This window comes from Furipterus horrens, unplaced genomic scaffold, assembly GCF_987537825.1.
Source record: "Furipterus horrens unplaced genomic scaffold, mFurHor1.1.pri manual_scaffold_3, whole genome shotgun sequence".
Taxonomy (NCBI): domain Eukaryota; kingdom Metazoa; phylum Chordata; class Mammalia; order Chiroptera; family Furipteridae; genus Furipterus; species Furipterus horrens.
Genome location: NW_028327173.1, coordinates 140,458,204 through 140,473,674, shown reverse-complemented (window position 1 = coordinate 140,473,674; position 15,471 = coordinate 140,458,204). Strand labels below are relative to the sequence as shown.

The 15,471-nt window shown below is 32.6% G+C and overlaps 1 protein-coding gene and 1 non-coding gene across 2 annotated transcripts in view; both read right to left on the bottom strand.

Moving 5' to 3' along the window:
• Positions 1–713: 713 nt before the first annotated feature.
• The window catches only part of KATNBL1 (katanin regulatory subunit B1 like 1), a 33,534-nt gene continuing 18,776 nt past the window's right edge, over positions 714–15,471 (bottom strand). The window contains exons 2-10 of the mRNA XM_090271937.1: positions 11,254–11,384; positions 10,089–10,129; positions 7,471–7,750; positions 5,170–5,288; positions 4,489–4,539; positions 4,310–4,399; positions 3,865–3,954; positions 2,976–3,069; positions 714–1,483 (exon numbers count right to left, since the gene is read on the bottom strand). Of these exons, the coding sequence (XP_090128063.1) occupies positions 1,451–1,483; positions 2,976–3,069; positions 3,865–3,954; positions 4,310–4,399; positions 4,489–4,539; positions 5,170–5,288; positions 7,471–7,750; positions 10,089–10,129; positions 11,254–11,370 (915 nt within the window). The 5' untranslated portion in view covers positions 11,371–11,384 and the 3' untranslated portion in view covers positions 714–1,450. The remainder of the gene's footprint in view (positions 1,484–2,975; positions 3,070–3,864; positions 3,955–4,309; positions 4,400–4,488; positions 4,540–5,169; positions 5,289–7,470; positions 7,751–10,088; positions 10,130–11,253; positions 11,385–15,471) is intronic.
• On the bottom strand, positions 5,893–6,028 carry LOC150016212 (U4 spliceosomal RNA). Its single transcript, XR_016510254.1, has one exon. It is a non-coding gene; the product is annotated as a U4 spliceosomal RNA (small nuclear RNA).

Sequence of the window (15,471 nt, the reverse complement as noted above, 5' to 3'; positions counted from 1 at the left end):
CAGCTACACAAAAGGAGAACTCAGTAAAAGATAACATTTTTAATATGTTTTAAAGCAAGAAAGATGCTTGTTTGGGATTCACATCAGTAGTTGCTAATTGGGTAAATGCTAAAGACTTACATTCAAGTGCTTAAAGGATTGCTGCATAAAAATTCAATACTAAAAATCTTTGCCCAGATGCCTCTCAGGCTCATTAAAGATGAAATAATGCACGAACAAATAGTGGTATTTAAATCCCAACCACTATCAAGACAGGCTAAGATATACAGCTGTGAAGACATTCCACAAGTGGGTTCAATGACACAAAAAAAAATGATATTAAAGAAAAAAAAGACCTCATATAGTCTGCTGGCATTTCATACCAACCACTGGAAGAGGTAGTAATACAAAGTGTTGGAATTTAAAATACAAGGTCAGCACTAACTGTAAACATTTCTAAAGCAGTGTACGTAATTCTTTAAATCATAATGTAGTGAAAAAGAATTAGAATTCATACAAAACCAGATTTTTTAAAAAAGCAAAAACAAGGAATATTTAGTAAATTTACTCAAATGAAGAAAGCTTAAATGACACAGAAAATATTAGAAATCTATATACAATAGAAAGTAAATATAAATTAGCCAACTATATGAACATTCCAGCAAAAGCACTCATACAAATACATAGTCACGTTTTTCTTTTATGTAGGAACAACACATACATACATGACATGACAATTCTGGCAAAAAAAAAAAAAACAGAGATATTAAAAATATTCTCAAGTGTTAAAGATGGTATGGAATAAGTTTTAACAACATTCTCCATGAATGGAAACCCCTGATTTAATTCCATAATTTTCATGCCAGAAGCATGGTTGGTTTTAATTTTTTTAAAACAGATATTGGTATCATACACATTGGCTTATTAATAATTAAGGCATTTTGTATACACAGTATCTCAGTGTGGATAAAAACTTTTAGTATTATTTGCTATGATGTTTTAAACTTTCAAAGTGTTTTCAACATAAGAAAATAGCTGCACACATTTGAGTGTTTTCTTATAAAACACAATCTTAAAAAAAGTAATAATGATTGGTCTCTGTGGTTCCTGGTAATAAGGTCTGTCTTATTTTTTCACATAATATAAAGTGTATTCTTATGCAGGATTGCATTAAGATCCAGTAGTTCTTAAACAATGTTATCAAATAACCATATAAATTCCAAATGCAGCAAAGGTGAACAATCTTCAGAGTGCACTTTCACCTTATTGAAGTTGAAGCCGCTCCTTTCGGATATTTTTCCACTTCAATGTGAAGTAGATTGTTAGCATTTCATTAGTGGTTTCATTATGTGGTTTTTAAAAAAAGTTTTAATATCTTCCATGTTTCACAGTTCTCTGATGAGACTTTTTGGAAATGAGATAGTCCAGGGGTGTTTTGAATAACCAAATGCTCTTTAGTAGACGAAGTCTTTCAATGCAACTGTAATAAATAAGCATCTACATCCTTAGAGAATAAAACAAAAACATTTTATTAGCTAGTACAGTAAATACACACATACACAACCCGTTTTCTTCTTCCTTTTGTCATTTGATTTGCCTTAGTTTCCCTTTGTAACCTTATGAGGGCAAAAGATGTGCCTTTTAAAAAAAAATGTGCCTTTTTAATGTGTTTGTTTAGCACAGGGCCAGGCATAGAGCATGTGCTCAATAAACATTTGAGATGTGCTGAGTAAATGTTTTGGTTCCTATGATCAAGCAACTCTGCCTTTATAGCTAGGCAAGACCATTAAGTCATTTACAGCAATTCCTTCAGTTTGATGATAACCTATCTTTCTGATTTCTACCCTCAAGAAAATCACAATTGAGGGTTTAATATTCTAAAAGAGCTTTTATCATAGCTAAATGAACTTCAATAGAACTTTCAATCACTTAATATTGTCTTTATCTTAATCTTATGTTCACAATAAAATTTCTCTTTATAAAAAATTACAATCAAAAGCAAACTTCTAAGGAAACAATAATTTTTCAGTTCTATCACCAAAATATAAGACCCCTCCAGAACAATGTGATATATCATGTATGCTCTAAGAGTATTCCATTTTCTTTCAGCTTTTACACTTCATTTTTACCCCCATTATCAAAAGAAGAGCAGAAAAAAACTTCTGGAAAATTGATTTCTGTTTATAAAATTTTCATCACAAATTCTACACAGTAAAATTGTAAGTGGTAACACACATGCTTGATATATCATTTTACTTCTTTCCTTGAAAATAATCCAAGAAAATTTTTACAAATAAGTCTATAACATAAATCCTCATATTTAGAATATTATATTTTTTAAAATTAAAGAACACTTTTATATTTCTAGCTAATGCCCATTTATGAAAGCAGTATTCTCAGTAAAAGGTCAGAGACATTTAACAATGATTTCTTTTGTGTGTGCAACTATTTGTATTTTATATACCAATATTTCCTAGGGTTTAAATATTAAAATCCAATGTACCTTTTCCTTTAAGAGACAAGCAAGTGACTAAAGACCAGTACCAAATCCATACCGTCAGCTGAACAGTTTACTTTCCAAAGAGCATAATATCAGCAAAAGTCAAGTATGATACCCCAAAACCGTTGAATTGTATTCCTCCTCATCTTCAGATGCTTTCCTTACCTGGATTTTTAACTTTCTGAAATATTTTTCTCTGACTGGAACTAGATCATTAAAAAACCTCTAGCGCATTATTTCTGTGGCTATATCTGAAACACATTTAATGTCTAATTCTTGTGTTCCCTGCCAAAGTCACATTCATATCCAACAAAAGACCCTAAGCATTTGCAAATATGATATTGACTTTAGACCTTATGAAGAGTACTGAATTACTTTGCCTAAAGATTTGAAAGGGTTCATTTATAAAGTATAATACTAACATATTATTCCTAAATTTTAATTAAGCTTAAATATTGACTCTAACCTTAAAATTTTAAGCATTATTATTGATTACCTTAGCTATATTACCAGTATATCCTGGAACCAAAGTAAGATGGTTTTCTTGTTCCCACAATCCACTTAATTGTTGTTTTAAAATCTGAATATTTCTAAGAGGAAAAAAGAAGAAAATGAGAATGCAAATACATGAACTTTGGTAGTAAATACATTTAATGAAAACAATTTTAAGTTTTTCAAGTATTTATCAGAGAAAATCATACTATTTGAAGTCAAGCAACTCTTTAAAATTGTACATGCCAATCATATAAATTAAAGGTTACTTAGTTGTTAATGCAAGGAAGAAAACTAGGCATTTGAAGCATTTAGGCAACTTGTGCTTGGGTATGAAGTGGAAAACTTTGAGAGTCTGAAAAGAAAACTATAAATTTTAAGGAGACTATTTGGAGATATTTTTTGTAGCTTCATGCTAATCTGGCTCATTTGGTAAATACCTACATTATTTTCACATCAAGGCAATACTGAAATTATGATGATTATAATACAGTTCTTAAAATTGTAATAATCCACATTGGATTCTGAGGTTAATGTCTAGGTAGACAAAAGATGCCTCCATTCCTGTGCCTAACTTATTTCACTAAAGGCCCTCTTGTTTTCTCTCCGTTATTATAAAGAGGGTTAAACCACTGCTGTGCTTTTTCCTTCTAAAATGAAGAGTAGGGTTTTGCTAGAAGAATAGAGACCAGGGATACTGGGCTCTGGAATTCAACTTCTATGTGTAATTTCCACATATGAACAGTATAATGATTTAATATTTCTCTGAAAATGAAGAGACTAAATATTATATAATGACGATCATGAAATAAAATTAACACCTAGTTTAATACAGCTGCTTTTCTGGAAAAAAAGTTTTAGAACCATGAGGTTATCTTTAAAGGTATACTCACCCATCATTTATAATTTCTGTTTTGGAAGATAGTTCTGACCACCACCTTTTAATGACTGCTTGAAGCCAGTTTAAACCAACTATTATATATCTGAAATGACATTTTTTTACAAAATTCAAGTATCTTCATCCAAAAAGCCTTTACAAAAAATGATATTCCTCTACTCAAAAAACAAACAAAACACAATATATATACATACAATCTTTCCCTCTTTTAAAATTTTATTTCACTTTCACATAACTACATTTTATATAACTTGCTTATAGATGCTTTTGTAATTGTTCTTTAGTCACTTCACATTCTTTTCCTAAATGGATTCTAAGCAACTTGAAAAGAGAAACCATGTATGTTTCATGGAGCTCAATCTACTTCTAATGCACTCACAGGGCACAAAATCAAGGATGTTGAAAAAGAAAAATGAACTAAGATTCAGATTTGCACTTACTCTTCAAATTTGCTTTTAAGTAGTGACTTTACTAGAGGCAATAAGTCTACACAGCAGCCAAGTGAGATATACTGTTTTTCTTCCTGTAAACTAAAGAAATACTAAGTTATAAAAATATGAATAGGTCATAATTTGTCCTTTTTTAAACTAATTTATTTTCTGAAAAATATCCTTCTTACCTATTGGTAAGAACAGGAAGGCAATCCACCACCACACCCAGGTCTTCTATCCTGTGGGTACACAAAAGAATAGCGTTGATAACAAATTTCCTCAATTATTTTACTGTGATGACCTTCACACTGCTTCTGAGAAATTCACTCATTCAAAAAATAACCCGTGTGTCTATGATTAGCCAGAGGCTAAGGGTACAATGGTAAACAAAGAGATAGGGCTTGCATTATATTATGTATGTGAGTGTGGACTGGGTGGGAGAAGAAGGCAGACAGACAATAAACATATATACAAGTAAGATATATAGAATGTGTAGATGGTCGTAAGTGTTATGGAGAAAAATAAAACAGAAAAGATAGGGAGTAAAGAAATGTATATTTCAAAATTAGGTGGTCAAGGAAGTCCTCACTAAGGTAACATTTGAGAAGGTAATGCTTAAAAGTTTTCCATATTGGTACCTCTTAGTTTTATGGATAAGAATCTTAGAGAAGGTTAATAGCTTTGTTCAGTCTGATAAAACATGGTTTCCAATATTTTGGTTACTCTGAGACTGGTGATGAATGTTTCTGTTGACGCTAAACATAGTAGTTTAAAATTTTAGCCAGTAATAACAAAAAAGAAGAGGCACTTCTAGATAGCACACTGGAAATTACTTTTACTGAACAAAAAGCATAAAAAGTCACACTTACCTCACCAAATAAGCTACAAGTTCAGTTATACTTCTCTTTTTCCAGAAAGTTAAAGCTACATTCAATCTCAAATTCCTGCTAAACAAAACTTGTGCCATTGTTTCATGGTCCTGGGAAACCTGAAAGGCAATAATCAAATTTCTTTAAAAAGCACATTAAAACATGATATGAAATCATTGTTTCAATTAAATTATTCTGGTAGACATATTTTTAAATTACACAAAGATGATTATCAGAGGAAAAGTGGGTGGGGGAAGTAGAAGAGGGTAAGGGGGATAAATGGTGCTAGAAAGAGACTTGACTTGGGTGGTGAACACACAGTACAATATACAGATGATGTATTATAGCATTGTACACTGGAAACCTATATAATTTTATTAACCAATGTCACCCTAATAAATTCACTAAATTTTTTTAAAAGGAAAAAAATTATACAAAGGTAACTCCTTTTACTGACCCACACATGAAAAAAAGAAAATTGCAGTTGAACATAGTAAACAAATGATCTGAATAAACTTAGGACCTATTTATTTTTTACCAATACTATCTCTTATTTGCTACCATTTTTCTTCTGAATATCAGTTATTTGTAAAAATAAATTATTTTTTACAAACCTAGGATTCAATTTACAATATGAATTTTAAAAAAAGGTAAACATATAAACAAGTCTTTATCTACTGAATAGCATATAGAAGGGAACCATAAATATTCAGTTCTGGGACAAGTATTTAAATTGATTCATTTATTCATGTTTTCTACATAATAAAGTGATATAGTACTGTTGTAAAAAGCTTACAATGAGCAATACCTGCACCTTGGATAAACCTCATTGGCTATGATACTGCCACTGTGCAAAGCTAAAAAAATTTTAATTAATGCAGAACTGCCTAAAATTAAGTTACTACTCTACCTGTCCACAAAAACATCTACTGTCACTGCCCAGAAGTAATCACAGTTAACAGGCTGGTATGTATCTTTCCAAACCATTTTCTAGACAAAGACAAATTAGGTCCCTACAAGATATAAAATATTATAGTTATGCATTCAATATATTTTTGAAAACCTTGATTTTTAACGTATATATTATGAAGATATTTCAATGTCAAAACACAGATCAACCTTCTTTTTAGAAAACAATTACACATTCTCTAGTCTTTATGTTTATTTAGATTCTGGTTTTTCCCTATTAAAACTATGCATCAATTAACATTATTATATACATAAATATGTGCACTTCTACAGATACTTCTGTAGGATTAATTTTAGAACTAGAAGAGCTAGATTAAAGGTGACATGTATTTGAACTTCAACAAAATAATATGGCATCACTTTTATATTTAGGTTTTTAGAACAGGCACTCATCAATCAGGAAAAAGGGCTTGAAACAACAAGAGCAATCAACAAATCTATTAAGTGTGAGGCTAAGGAAGGTTTCTGAAAGTAATCAAAATCAGAGAGCAAAGTAAAGAGAGGGTCTTGAAAAAAATGTGGCACTAATTCAAATGCAAAACCGAAACTTTTTAAAAGGCACTTGGACTCAATATTTATTCCCTCAATTCAACTGAAGAAACAACCTAGGTCCCAATCAAGACCAGATTTCTGGGTTATGTACTGTAGATACATATGTTCCTTTTCTTCAAGGTATGTATGTAGTTTCTTCCATCCTTCCTTTCTGTCTTTCCTTTCTTTCTGTCAGTCTCTGTCTGTCTGTCTCTCTCTCTCTTTCTCCCTCCCTCCCTTCCCTTCTCCCTAAAAATAAAATCTTAAAAATAAATGTAATTCAATTATTTTAAACCAATTTATAGAGTTGTGTAACCATCATAACAATCCAGTTTTAGAATGTTTTTTATCATCCCTTCAAAATTCCCTTGAGTCTATTCAAATAACTAATTTTGCCGGAGCCAGAAGAGCAGCACACATGTTAGTAAGTTTGCCAAAATAAAGCTGCCTACTAGGTGATTTTTGAGAGCCCAGCAAAATGTGCTTGGATAACTGGTTTTTGGGGTCCACTTTTTAGGCAAGATTTCTTCCCCTTTCCTTTAAATCTCTACTGGCCAACCTGTCATTCTGGATATTTATAGTAGCTTATCAGTCTTTTCAAGCCACCTCACATATCAGTAACTTAAGAGAAAGGGAATAAACTACTGATTCAAATTTGGTTACTCAGGAAATCTTTATCAGAGAATTGTAATAATTCAAATAAATCCAAATTCAATGGATAGCAAATGATTCTGCTAGCAGAATATAGCAAAGAACAAAACCAAGAGTACAACAAGAATAAAGTTAAGTTTATAAACTTACCTCAGAAAAAAAACTACTATATTTTGATGAGGGGCTTTCTGTCTGTGAAGAACTAGAATCACTGGAGTTAAGCAAATATGTGCGACTATCATGATGTAATTTTTCAGGCAGGTGGCCTGCACAAGCCAGTTCATTTTCTTTATTTGCCATGTCACAGCCCCCACGTCTAGGGGACTGTTTCTTTTTATAACAAGGATTTGGAAACGGATGATGAACTCTCTTTCTGTGGTAGATCACCTTACGTAGTTTATCTGTGCTTTTCACAGCTTGTCCAACTGTTCTGTAACAATGAAAAATAGAACAACATGAAAATCTTTATAAGTTTTTAAACAGAGATTTAATAGGCCATATTTTGTGATGACAATCCAGTAAAATGAGAATTAAACATCTTAAATTTTAGGTAAAAGAGGGAAATTACCAACCATCTGAAAAGCAATGAAAAGGATGATACTTTATAACAAATGAAAATGAAAAGAATAATAATAGCTATATGTCTTTAAAAGGAAATATAACAGGCCATTCTGGAAGTAAGAAAATTATAACAATTTCTAGTCATCTAAACATTTTCTAACAATTATATGTGTTTGAACATATTAAAGTTGATTTTGATTAGGTTGAGTACATTTCATTTTATTTGAATAAGAAACCGCAATAGGGCACATCTCATGGTTTAGTATAGTGGTTCTCAAATGTTTTGGCCTCATTATGCTTTGCACTCTTAAACATTCTTGAGGTCCCCTAAACTTACATTTCTCTGGCCAATAGATATATAAAAAAATGCTCAATTTCACTAGCTATTAGGAAAATGCAAATCAAAATTAAAATGAGATACCACCTCATACCTGTTAGAATGGCTATTAATAAGACAAGTAATAAGAAGTGTTGGAGAGGTTGTAGAAAAAAAGGAACCCTCAGTCACTGCTGGTGGAAATGTAAACTAATATAGCCACTATGAAAAACAGTATGGAGGTTCCTAAAAAAATTAAGAATGGAATTACCATATGATCCAGCTACCCCTCTTCTGGGTATCTACCTGAAAATTTTGACTTATTCATAAAGATTTATGTACCCCCATGTTCATTGCAGAATTATTCAAAGTAGCCAAGACATGGAAACAACCAAAATGTCCTTTGATAGATGACTGAATAAAGAAGTTGTATGTATACACAATGGAATACTACTCAGCCATAAGAAAAGATGAAATACTGCCACTCATGACAACATGGGGGGATCTTGAAAGTATCATCCTATGCAAAATAAGTCAGATGGGAGAAGTCAAGAACTATATGAATTCACTCATGTGGGATATAAAACTGAAAGTAACAAATGAACAAATAAGACAAAAGAAACCTCACAGATACAGATAAAATATGGTGGTTACCAGAGAAAAAAGGGGATGGGAGTAAGGGGTAAATGGAGTCAGTTATATGGTGATAGAACAAGACTAGACTTTGGGTGGTGAGCACATAGTGCAATATACAGATGATGTATTATAACTGTACACTTTAAACCTATAATTTTATTAACCAAGGTCACACCAATAAATTTAATCAAAAAATTTTTTAAGTTCTTGAGGTCTCAAAAGAATTTTTTTTTTAATGTGTTTTATTGATTATAATATTACATTTGTCCCAATTTCCCTTCCCTCTGCTCCCCTCCACCCGGTGGCCCCCCTCCCTCCAGTTGTCCCCCCCTTTTAGATCATGTCCATTGGTTGTGCATACAGTTCTTCTCAACCTCTCTCTGTCTATTCCATTCCCTCCTACCATGATCCTTAATTCCTATATCATCTCCCTCCCTCTCCCCATTCCCCCTCCCTGTTGACCTCCCCCCAATATGTTCCCCGTACCTATGGTTCTTTTTCCACTCTCGTTGCCTGTTTAGTTTGCCTTTGTTTCAATTCCCTAGCTTCTGTTGTTTCTTTCAAAAGAATTTTTTAATGTAATATTTATCAATACTTACTGTATTAGGAATTAAAACCAAGAAAATCGGTTAGTTCATTTAACACAGAATATTTACCAAAAAATCCTATATATACATACAGAAGAATGGCACTGTTTTACATCTCTGTAAATTTCTAATATCTGCTTTAACAGAAGACAGCTGGATTCCCATTATCTGCTTCTCCAATCTATTGTGATATCAAATGTAACCCCTGGAAAAGTCTACTGTACACTTGTAAGAAAATAAAAATAAAAAAGGTAAATAATGTCTTAGTATTGATATGAATATAGTGACCTCAAAAACTCCCTGAAAGGGCTTCAAAGACCCTCAGGGTCCTCAGATTACACTTTGAGAACCCGTGGTTTAGGAGAGGTTCACCAGATCTGAGAATGAATGCCATTTTTACCACTTTCTGGGTGTATAACTCTGAACAAATCACTTAACTTCTCTATTCTTTAGTTTTCCTCATCAATTATTAGTGGGTAACAATACCTACCTAGTAGGACTGTTATAAGGATTAGAGATAATATTGATGCCTACCACAAAGGAACTGTTTGATAATAAGTTAATTATTGTTATAATAAAAGAGAAATAGTACTTACATTTTTTCCTATTTTTACTCTTACCCAACTTTCAATATTTACTGTTTCCCATAAACTTTAAAGATTACTTACCTATTTATGTAAGCAGCCAACTGTTTTGGAGATTTCTTAACCTGAAAAATTAAAATAAATAGTTGCCGCATATTTAAATTTTTAAATAAAGCCATGTAAACTCTGTGATTGATATCAACAAATCTGAAATTGTTTTCCTGTTCTAATGCTTTTGTCAATCATTAGTTACAACCACATTGTATACAGATGTTTTGATATATCCATCTCCCTCTTTTATATGCCAAAGTCACATATCATACTTACAGGGTGCTTAAATTAATAAGTTGAATTGTAATGTGGTTTAAAAGAAACTGTATCAGTGCTGATATGCCTTGCAGTGGTGAACAAAAAGTACCTCTAAGATTCCTCTTTAATATTAAACTAAAATATTAAATTATATCCTATCAAAATAGTATACTGCCTAAAAAGTTTTTAGAGCTGTAGAATATTTCATTGACTCTACTTAATTCTGACAAGTTAAGCAGAATTATTAATTCCCATTGTTTAAATAATTTAACCAAAACTATCCATAGCCCTAACAGTTTAAATTGTCTGTGATGGAATGAAAAACTGTCTCCCCAAAATTCATACGTTGAAATCCATGCCCTGGCTGGTGTGGCCCAGTGGACTGAGCACCAGCCTGTGAACGAAAAGGCTGGTTGCCAGTTCAGTCTCCAGTCAGGGTGCATGCCTGGGTTGCAGGCCATGTCCCCAGCTTGAGACGTGAGAGGCAACCAAGCGATGCTTCTCTCCCTTTTCTCCCTCCTTTCTCCTCCCCCTAAAAATAAATAAATAAATAAAATCTTTTAAAAAAGAAAGAAAAGAAACCCTAACCACCAAAATGATGTATTAGCGGGTAGGGCTTTTGGGAGATGACTGGATCATGTGAGTAGAATCTTCATGAATGAGATTAGTGCTCTTATAAAAGACACCCCAGAGAGCTCTCTCATCCCTTCCACCATGTGAAGACAAAGGGAGAAGACAGCCATCTATGAACCAGCAAGTGGGCCCTCACCAGATACCAAATCTGCCTAAGCCTTGATCTTGAACTTTCTAGACTCTAGAACTGTGAGAAATAAATTTCTGTTGCTTGAAGCTACCCAGTCTGTGGAATTCTGTTATGGTATTCTTGGCCTGACCAGACTAAAATACTGTCTTACCTGTTACCTAGAAACCATGGACTTACCTCCTTCATGTTCTTGTTAGTGAAATTAGAGTTCCTTTTTCTAGGAAGATCAATGGAATGATCCTCAATACTATTACAAAAGTTCCGTTTTTTAACATTGTGGGTTTCAGATGCCATAATCTCTTAAATACCTAGACAACAAAATAAAAATAATAAATGGAAAATACAAAAAGCAAAAGAACCTGATCATTTCCTTAACACCCATTTAAAAAGACAACAACAGTTCCACACTATATAAAACAGGATTACAAGTAAAACAGAGGACATAGTTCTAATTATACTTTTTAAAAACTTTAAACACAGAGGAAGCACAGGTAAAGTACTTTAGGAAATTAAGGCTCTTTCTGTTCTCATTCTTTTTAATTGCAACCTGTAACAATGTGGCATGGATTTTGGGCCAATGCAAAATGCCAATTTCCCCATTTTCCATATCACTAGCCATATATTAAATTTAAATTTACAGGTCATAAAATGGGGTCTGTGTGTATAGTAGTGATATTTAAGGCATCCAAATGTACAGAGGCCTAAAATTTCAGAACCAAATCACATATATCACCACAAGCAGTCAGAGGAACCAAAACCAAACCACATATATGACTTGTTTTATGTCTAATCCTTACATTTTTCTTTCATTCTTGCAACTAGCTCACCAAAGCTTTCCTCTACCTTTGAAAAAAATAACCCACTCTCCTATTCCTCCAATTATAACTGATCCATGAACAACAGTCCTTCCAGTCTTGGATGAGACTTTTTTAAAAGTAAATAAATAATTGCAGTAATACAATAAGCACTGACAGAGGGATACCCATGTGAGTGAGTAAAGCTTCACAAAGGAGAGTTAAAGGACAAACTGCACATACAGAACTGAAAGGCATGACAAAACATGATTTGTTTGCCATTATCTGAAGCAGATGCATGTGACTGGAGTTTAGGCTGGGGGTGGGTTGTAGCTAAGTGAGAGATGAGGCTGGAGAGATAGGCAGAAGCTAGATCATAAAGGGTCTTACCCACCAGGTAAGGCTTTTTTTTTTTTTTTTTTTTTTTAAAGAAAAGGAGACATTTAAACATAGCAGACTAAACATGCAATTCATTCTATCTTTCCCTGAGAGTCCATTACAATGACAGTAAGAACTTTTTAAAGACATAAAACCCATAAGGAAAAGGAAGAGGAGGTGATGACAACAACATTTTGGAAACTGCAAAGCAGAAGTGATAAATAACTTGATAGATCTGACAAAGCCAAATCCTAAATCAGCAGTGAGGAAAGGTAAAAAGCAGAATCCCTAAAAAATTCAGGAGTTGGCAATATTGAGGACCACAAGAAGTGAGGATAAAGGTGAGCTTAAGAACAAGTAGAGCCCTGGCTGGTGTGGCTCAGTGGACTGAGCACCTGCCTGCACACTGAAAGTTCACAGGTTCAAGTTCCAGTCAGGGCACATGCCTGGGTTGCAGGCCAGGTCCCCAGCTGGGGGTGCGCAAGAGCAACCACAGATTAATGTTTCTCTCCCTCTCTTTCTCCCTCACTCGCCCTCTCTCTAAAAACGAATAAAAATAAAACCTTAAAAAAAAAATACTATGCAATATAAAGGGTGAATTTTTATCAAATGTACAATATAATTCAATAAACCTGGCTTTCAAAAAATCCTTTAGAGATAAGAACAAACTGCATCCATGAAACACAAATGAGACAAAAAATAAACTAAGACTCCTGGAAATCAGTAACTATTAGAGTAAACTATTATTTCTGTCAACACATGTAATCTGATTATTAAGCAATCTATAAAAAATCAATTTTTTGGAATCCAACTCATCAATAAATAGGAAGTTGCCTCTATCACAAAAAAACTGTGAGAAATAAAAGTAATTGGAGAAAGAGGTCTCTACTGTCATTCATATTTTAACAATAAGCATAGAGTAGAATGATAATCAAAAGCATAATATTCTGAAGGTGAAGTAATGGTCCTATATTATTAAGATTATGACATTCCTAAAGCACTAGTATCTGATTTAAGATTTTACAAATTTTAAAAGATACAAAAAACAAAGATACTAAAGAATACTAGTTGGAAAACTAATTTTGAAAGCTTAAAATAGGGGTGACAATAACATTAATAATTTCTAATAAAGTAACAGCTACCACCATTTTATCAGTTAAAATGAAATCATAGATGCTTTATACTCAGTATCTCATCTACTATAATTTCTGCTGCAGAAATTATAATCCCTATTTTTCAAATAATGTAGATTTTTAAAAAGTTAAGTAAGTTGTTCTAATGTATCAAAGATGTTTTATATTTATTTAGGCCAAAATTCGCCTAATCAGTGGAAGATGGATGATAAAATTTCTCATCTCAGGGCTCTGTGTATTTCCTGTGCTCTGTATATAAGGAATGCTTTCCCTTCATATATTCTTACGGTTTGTTTCCTTGTAATATTTTTAAGTTCTTGCTCAAATACTCCCTCCTCAAAGTGGCTTTCCCTGACCCACACTCTAAAATAGCACCTACCTTCACTTTCCTATCTCTTTACCCTACCCTACCATTTTTCTTGATAATATTTGCCACTATTCTATATATAAGTTGTCTGTTTACCATATGTCTTCTCTGCAAGAATATAAGCTCCATGATGGGTAGGACCTTGCTTGATTGTTCACTCTTATAGTCCCTGGGCCTACAATACCACCTGGCACTTACAAAGTCTCTATATGTGTTATACATGTTGAATGAATTCGTAAAAATTCAATTCTGCACTATGTAGAAATAATAATTAGTTGAAACAGCTTTCGTCTTCCGTCTTTAGTTCAACCTCTTCTAGTACATACTAGAATCCTTAATCTAGTTCAACCTCTTCTAGTACATACTAGAATCCTTAATCCATAGATTAACCTAGCTTATTACATACACACACAAATGTGTATTTTAAAAGTCTATAGAATTTGAGTATTTTCATTTAAAAGATAACACTTATGTATTGATAGCCTGTCTCCATTTTATATGGAAAAAATATTCATTTTTTATTTTTATTTTTTTTATTGTTCCCTCATGGACCCCTCATATTCATTTTTTTAAAATGAACATACAATGTTGTATTTTTAAAAGAAAAATGCAACTCAAAACCACAATGAGATACTACTTCACAACCACTAAAATGGCTGTAATAATAATAATAATAATAAACAGACAATAAGAAGTGTTGGGGAAGATGCAGAAAAACCGGAATCTGAACACATTACTGTGGGAATATAAATGGTATAGTAGCTCTGGAAAACAGCTTGCCAGTTTCTTAAAATGTTAAAGACAAATTTACCATAGCATCCAGTAATTCCACTCCTACATATTTATTCATGTGAAATTAAAGTTTATGTTCACAAAATACATGTATACAAATGTTCATAACAACATTATTCAGAAAAACATGATAGATCCAAATGTTTATCAACTGGTAAATGGATAAACAATACAAGATATATCCATCTAGGATACTACTCAGCAATAAATAGGAACGAAATACTGATATATGCTATTATATGTATGACATCATGCTAAATGAAAAGAGCCAAATACAAAAGACCATATATTATATGATTGCTTTTATATAAAATGTCCATAATAAAATCTATTGATACAGAAAGTACATAATGGTTGCCTAGGGCTGGGGTGGGAGTGGGAATAACTGTGAATGGGCACAAAATATCTTTGTGGGGGATGATGATAATGCTCTAAAATATGACTGGGTTGATGATTGCACAATTCTGTATACAATTATAATCAGTAAACTACATTTAAGTCAGGTGAATTTTATGGTAAGTTATATTTCAATAAAGCTTAAAAAGGTGAAGGAAATGATCAAAATTGTAATGGTAAAGTCTCTTTACAAAGGAGTTTTACATTACAAATTGCATTTTGTTTCATGCCTTATGCATTTGGTGTACCTTTCTTGGACAATAATACAGGATTATCCTTTTCCCCCAAGAGTATTTGACAGTTTAAAGCAATTGTTGAGGCTCCTAAGTATTTGTGAAGTGCCATTTGATAATATACAAAAGGAAAATAATCAGAAATGGGATCATGCATGGTTGAAGACAGTGATTATAGAAAATAGAAAGAATCTTTTAATGAAACAAGAAAATAAAAGGAAGGCCGTGAGAGATAAAGCAAGAGCTAGGAGATATTGAGAAAAGACCAAAATACTAACTTAATACTACTCTGAACACTGGAT